At 44.3% G+C, this 6822-nt stretch overlaps 1 protein-coding gene across 2 annotated transcripts in view; it reads left to right on the top strand.

The window, feature by feature from the left end:
- The first annotated feature begins 5478 nt into the window (after positions 1 to 5478).
- mast3b (microtubule associated serine/threonine kinase 3b) overlaps positions 5479 to 6822 on the top strand; it is a 35509-nt gene continuing 34165 nt past the window's right edge. For both annotated transcript variants that reach the window (XM_035647641.2, XM_035647640.2), the window contains exon 1: positions 5479 to 5911. In XM_035647641.2, coding sequence (XP_035503534.2) covers positions 5865 to 5911 — 47 coding nt within the window. In that variant the 5' untranslated portion in view covers positions 5479 to 5864. The remainder of the gene's footprint in view (positions 5912 to 6822) is intronic.

The raw sequence follows: 6822 nt of genomic DNA, 5'->3' as shown, positions 1-6822 counted from the left end.
CCTGTCACGGAAGAAAGTGGTTCATGGACATGTGGTGCAGACTGAGGGGAACTGTGTTGTCACTCACACGGTACTTGCAAATTTAGCAGGAGCAAATCGTTTCCTTCCAATTTAAAGCAAACACTTTACCCACAGGAGAAAAACTAAGCTCACCATACAGTGGTTATGGGTTGGATTTTCTTTCTGCTGCCAATAACCCCCTGTCAATAGTTTTGAGCTGGGGCGTTTAAGCTGTTTTCTTTATCCATCATACTGGAGTTCACCAGTACAGTCAGTGACTGTGAACAACTTTGTTTTAAAGATTTAGTTCACTTGAATTGCAAAAGAAAAAACCCCCTACATTACTATTCTTAGACTAGTTTCGGTTTTTGTCTGCTGAGGCTTTTCAGATCTCTTTTGACTATGTAACTTTTCTTCTGCCCCAAGCACAAAGAGAGCCGTGTTCCCATTCAGCCACCTCTGTAGCACTACTGCATTGTACGACATGAGCTACCAGGCCAAATTGACTATATGTGTGATTGTGAGTGTGAATTATTGTCCATGTCGGGCCTGCAAAAGACTGGAAACCAGTCCAAAGTGAGCTGGCACTGGCTCCGACCTTATAAATGATGAGCTGGTATAAATGATGGGAGCCCAACATTTTAGTCCGGGGTTACGCACGGCTGTTTCCTCACAGATGAGCTCAAGCGGCAACATCTTATTAGCTGCAGTTTTGCAGATTATCATTTATTGCTTTTCAGGTCTGACTCATGCAGATCAGTCCCTCTTTTTGAATAAACCCGTATTTATATACGATAAAAGTCATTTTTGTTGATATTATTTTATCAATGTCTGTCCTCGCAAACTGTCTTGTTAGCAACTATCCAGATTGTGGACAAGTAAGATAAATTGTTGTGATGTTGATTCAATATTGGTAAAAATCACACACACACACACACACACCACACACACACATAGCAACACTTTAACCACACCACAGCAGAGGAAGTTGGGGGCTTTAAAAGAAACACACCGTCAGTGTATGGCTCAGGGGGTATTTTGTTGGTTGGATGTGGTTTCAGTGGTTTATGGAAGCGGCCATTTCCTTGCAGCTCCTGCTCTCAGTCTTCCCACTGGAACACCACTGTAAACTCAGCATGATTGTGCAGAGGGAGACCCTGCGTCTTAAACCACAAAAGCAGATGACTCAGGTGTAAGGGGCCTACAATTGGAAGTGATGTAATGCCCCTTCTTTAAATCACAGCCATGCTGGAGACCTTCAGAGTGTGTAAAGCGCGGACACAGTTGAATGTGTTTTCAAATGCAGCACACAGCTGCTGCATATGAAAGCAATATTGAGTAACTGATAAATGTAAATCTTTCTAAATCCACACAGCTTGTGGCTGCGGACAAAACTGACAGTAAAGAAACCAAAAAAATTACCACAAAGAGACAAACACGACAGCACATTGTCATAAAATGACCAAAGGCCGATTGTCTCACAATGAGTACAGCATGTTTTTGTACAGGTGAGTTTACTTTTCACTGGCATCTCATCTCTTTCAGTCCTTCATCCCCTTTGTTCAATATGATATAAATACTGCAGTCACATTGAAAATAATCCTACTATGCTTCTGATTGGCTAACTACACACTTTGGCCAATATCTCGTGTGTGTTAACAGTGTTATTGTCGTTTGTGCAGACCCTTGTTGGGGACATATCATAAGTGAAGACTCCCATTTGCTTGTCCTTTTATTTAAAATAACAGTGAGTAGTTTGAGGAATACGCTTGGTTTTGCTCTATAATGACAACACTGTAGGAAAAGTGTTTTTATCTGTGTATTTGCTATAATGTAATACAACAGAGGACCACAGATCACAAACATCCATCAGGGGTCAACGTGTCCAACCAGAATGCTTATTAGTGCTTTTAAATGTTTCACCTTCTCTGATTTTTCCCCCTTTAATACCCTATTTTCTTATCTCTGGTCTTACTTACACTTTTTCTAGCATTTTTGATTTTTTTCTTTATTTTATCTTTACCTTTTCACATCTCTTTTAGCGTCTTATTATTCTATGTTTTTCCTTTTCACATCTCTTTAAGTGGTTTATTATCTTTGACTGATCTTCCTACTTTTCACATCTCATTTAGCATTTCATCTTTCTCTTTCTAATCTATTTCAATATTTTCAATCAATATATTTTTCTGTATTTACAGGCCCTGACGTGATTATACCACTGGCACCATTGCATTTCTACGCCATCTTGTGGACTTAGGTATATGAAGCAGAACACTTGCAAAGCCTCTGACACGTGATTACACACACACACACACACACACACACACACACACACGCACGTTTTCCTCTCCCACACTCAGAAACAGAAACACACTAGTACACACTTACATACTCACATTTATTGTCGCTCATTTCCCCTGTGATGTTATGTATGTTGTTAGGGTCCCTGTGCAAGTCCAGTGGCATTTTGAAGCGGCATCTATTTGTGTTCATGTTCACTTTACAGTGTTTTTGTGTGGTTTCGTATTAGTCAGCATTAGTCAATAAATCAGGCTCTCAGGTTGTGCACTTTGATTGCCTCAGTGTCAGTGTCATCAGCGGAAGCATCTTCACTTTGCTTTGTGTGTTTATCTGTCATAGCCGAGAGACATTTACTCATGTGGAAACCCTGCTCTTCTGACTGAGAGCATCATGTGTATGGCAGTAAAGGAGAATACTGAGAGACAGTCCTGTGTTTGACCAGCCAGTGTAAACAGCATGCTTTCCAAGGCAGGTGACAGGCTCGGCTGTGGAATAAAACGACATTGAATGGAATATTGGATGGCACGGTTTGACTGTTTCATGTTTATGTGTTAAAGGATCTAAATGATGATTTGCACATGGGCTGTTATCATCCTTTGATTTCCATTAACTCTTTGCATATAGTTATGTCAGTGAGTTGTGAGGCTCGCATCTACTGTGTATAGTGTCAGACTCCAGTTAAACAGCCTCCTCTCCTCTCATGCAGCAACATGGACCGAAGCAATGCTTCACCTCCTATTTCTCATGTTTTGGTGCACAGTGATTCCTGCCTGAGCCCTCGCACTTGTTATTGAAGCCTTTAAAATATGTCAGGGACATTGTAGAGATGCTATGATGTGAAGTTATGTTATTCCACTCAAAGTATAATTTAGTATGATGTGGCATACATGCATTTTTACTACATCGCTCCCCCAGCTGTTACTATAATATCAGAAATACAACATGATTAAAAACAAAGTATCACTTTGCAACCATTTACTGATCTCCACAGTTTATAATAAAGTATACGGCAATTCACTCGTTATTTTTATGTGCAGCATAGAAGAAAACATGACGTAATACTAAAGACAGTCCAGCTCAAATGATGGCGGATTAAATCTGACTGGGCTGCCATTTGCAGAGGGACACACGCTGAAACAGCATTTAGCTAAGCCTCATCTCACAGCAGAGATGAAGGAAGTACACGGGCTGAAAGGAAGGGAAGAGGAGGAAAGCCCTTATTGCCATGGTAACTGAGATTCAGACTCTCCTATTAAATGCTGCTCCAAAAAAACAAAACAATTGCCAAGCAATCAGGAATGGGAATCCCCCAGAGGAGGCTCTATTTCCCTAAGATTGAATATGATTTTTTTTTTTTGTGCATACTGTTGTGATCTGGCCCCTCTAAGATTTTAATCCATTGGTTCACTCTTACTATTCTCATAATGTTTGGTCGTTGGTGCAGCAGGCAACTGTTTTCAAAAAAGCTCCTAAAAAAGATTTGTCAGGTAAAGAGCCAGATTTTACGCTCAACAGACTGAAAAAAAAGAGCAAACAAATAACAACGAATATTGAAAATGGCTCCAAATCAATGAAAATATTGCTCTATATCTGCTGGGTGTGTAAAAAAAGCCTTAAAGGTGGTGATATGTTGTTATTTTCATAACTTTCCAGCGCCCCCAAGTGGTCTGAATCTGTTCAGGCCGGTCAATAATTTTAAAAGACAAAATATTAAAATGTATTATCTAAAAAGTTTTTTTTTAATTGCAAGGGCAAAGAAATTCAGAAAGTTATATGACACTTAAACTTCCAACTCAGACAAACTACTATTACTGCTACTGCTACCGTCAATGATAAGAATATAGTAGTATAGTTGTGTAGTATAGTAGAGGCATTTAAGCATTTAAAGATTCCCACAGTAAACTATCAGAAATGTGGGAATGGTTTTTTGTGTGTGTGTGTGTGTGTGTGTGTGTGTGTTTGTGTGAGTGACTCCACTGGTTGATAACTGTAGAACTATCATAAGCTCCCTAGCAACTAGGAAGACACTGGTGCCATTGCAGTCATTGGTTGCCATTGGAGATACAGGGATTCCATAGAAACTAAGCTGAGGTGCAAATAGTGACCGAATACCCCTTCCCCACCGCTCACACACACACACACACGCACACACACAAAACACATTGTACAGACTGGATGTTCAAATTCACTTTCAAGTATATGCAATTATCAGATACCTCACAGACACACACACACACAAACACACCTACCCTTAAATAAAGGCTACAAGTGAATTGACTTTTCCAACATGCTCATCCATGAACTAACACACACACACACATTGAGGTCCCCACATCACCCGGACGCACACACACACACACACACTGAGGTCCCCACATCGCCCGGACGCACACGCACACACACGCGCGCACACACACACACACACACACACACACACTGAGGTCCCCACGTCTGCCGGACGCGCGCACACACACACACACACACACACACACACTGAGGTCCCCACATCGCCCGGACGCACACACACACACACACACACACACACACTGAGGTCCCCACATCGCCCGGACGCACACACACGTGCACACACGTGCACACACACACACACACACACACATTGAGGTCCCCACATCGCCCGGACGCACGGACACGTGCAGCAGCAGCAGCAGCAGCAGCAGGGTGGGAGACGCGTCCTGCGTGGCAGCTGTCACGGTTTGACAGCGGAGGTATTCCCCGGCCTCTTCACGCACCAGCAGCCGCCTGCCGCTGTCCACGTAGATACAGCGTCGTTGTGGTTCCAGCGCACACGGAGAGAAAAGACTGGATTCACAGGACGACGCGTTAGAGACAATGACGGGTGGACATTTTGGCCGTCGTGTCTTCGTGGCACAACGCGGATGAATTAAAAAAACAAAAACAAAACAGATCTACAGAAAGAAAAAAGAAGAACAAGGCCAAACGACACAGAAGCAGACGAGTGCGTAAGTTTGTGATTTCACCAAAACCACAAAAAAAGACGCACCAACCGCCTCGTCCTCACCCAAACTCACCCCCGTTGACTGTCACCCACCCCCAAACTGGTTGAGCCAGCCCCCCCAGTCCAGCCCCCCCCCCCCTCCTCCTCCTCCTCCTCCTCCTCCCACCAGTCACATGGAGGGGAGCAGTGACCCGCCGCTCCCTCGGCTCGGTGCCACTCGCTCCTCTTTGCGCCCTTGGACGAGGACGCGGAGCGTAAAAGGCGCAGAAACTGCCGCCGCTGCGTCTCGTCGGTCGCTCTTTTTCCTCCTGGGTTTTTTTTTTTTCTCTTCCTTTTCTCCCCTGCAACTGATTGTTGTTGCATAGCCTTGTTAACAGCCTGGGGAAAACAATTTCTCTCAACGGAATCCGCTGAAGCTGCGCCGGTAAACGATACACGGTTATTTTTAGTCGCCCGGCTCCTCCAGCAGCAGCAGCAGCAGCAGCGGCGCCGCCGCCGCGGGGATGAGAGGGTGGTCGCCGGCCGTGGGACCGCGCGGGGCCGCGGCGCTGTGCTGACTGAAGACCCCGCTTGGTGCTCGGCGAGGATGAAGTCGAGGCGAGACAAGCTGAAGATCCCCTCTCTGACCCTGGAGTAAGTTCTGGCTTCTCATTTTTAAGAAAAAATAAAAATGTATTATCTCATTTTCACCTTCTGCTGCAGATCGTGAAACAACAAGTTGTGCCACGTGAAGTTGTTCTCTCACAGTTGTGACGAGAGGGCAAATAGAGGTAATCGATGTGGTCTCGGCTGCATGTCCCAGTGTCCACTAGTGTCAACACAAAGATCTTCTTCTTCTGGGTTTTTTTTTTCCAGTCATACAAAATGGATGTTGTTCAAACCCACTGTGATCCATCACCACTGAGCTTTGAGAGCAGACCTGCCAACTGAGCCTGAGGGAAATGCAAACAGTCCCTCGTGTTGTCTCCCGGGCTGCTTGAGGCTTCCTTGTCTGTGTTCAACAGTTTCTGTTTACTCTTGTCAAAGGGTCTCATCAGAAGCCTGCTCCTTGCGAAATGCAAAAGTATCCCCCCTCATTATCAAAGAATTGGCAGTTTCCCTGCCTCTTAGTCTTTAAACAAAATGTCCCCCTCTGAATGTGAACAGTGTTTGAACGGTAACAGTGCGTTTGTGCAATTTCGTGGCCGGTTAAACTCACAAAACCAAACAACAGGGAACTTGTGAGGGCGGGGACTTTGAGTTATTCTGTTTAAAGCTTCGGGCAGCAGGTTCAAAAATATACGCAGCTTTATTTCTCCCCTGGAGACTGTTGCAGACTTTTTTTGGACTCCAATGACACTAAATGTCTCAGCGCATCAAAACAGTGCATCAGTGTGAATTCTGTTCGCGATGATGCGTTGTGCTCCTCCAGCCCTATTGTCCCTCCATTTTTTCATTTGATTTCATTTTTCACCTCACACGAAGTTCTTGCACTACGATTCCTGCACGAATCACATGCTCGCCCTCCCGAAACCAAGACAGACAAATTGCCTTTCGGTCTGTAG

The sequence above is a fragment of the Scophthalmus maximus genome, chromosome 13 (genome assembly GCF_022379125.1).
Source record: "Scophthalmus maximus strain ysfricsl-2021 chromosome 13, ASM2237912v1, whole genome shotgun sequence".
NCBI classification, from domain to species: domain Eukaryota; kingdom Metazoa; phylum Chordata; class Actinopteri; order Pleuronectiformes; family Scophthalmidae; genus Scophthalmus; species Scophthalmus maximus.
The sequence above is the reverse complement of the archived record's forward strand: the minus strand, read 5'-3'. Positions and strand labels throughout refer to the sequence as shown.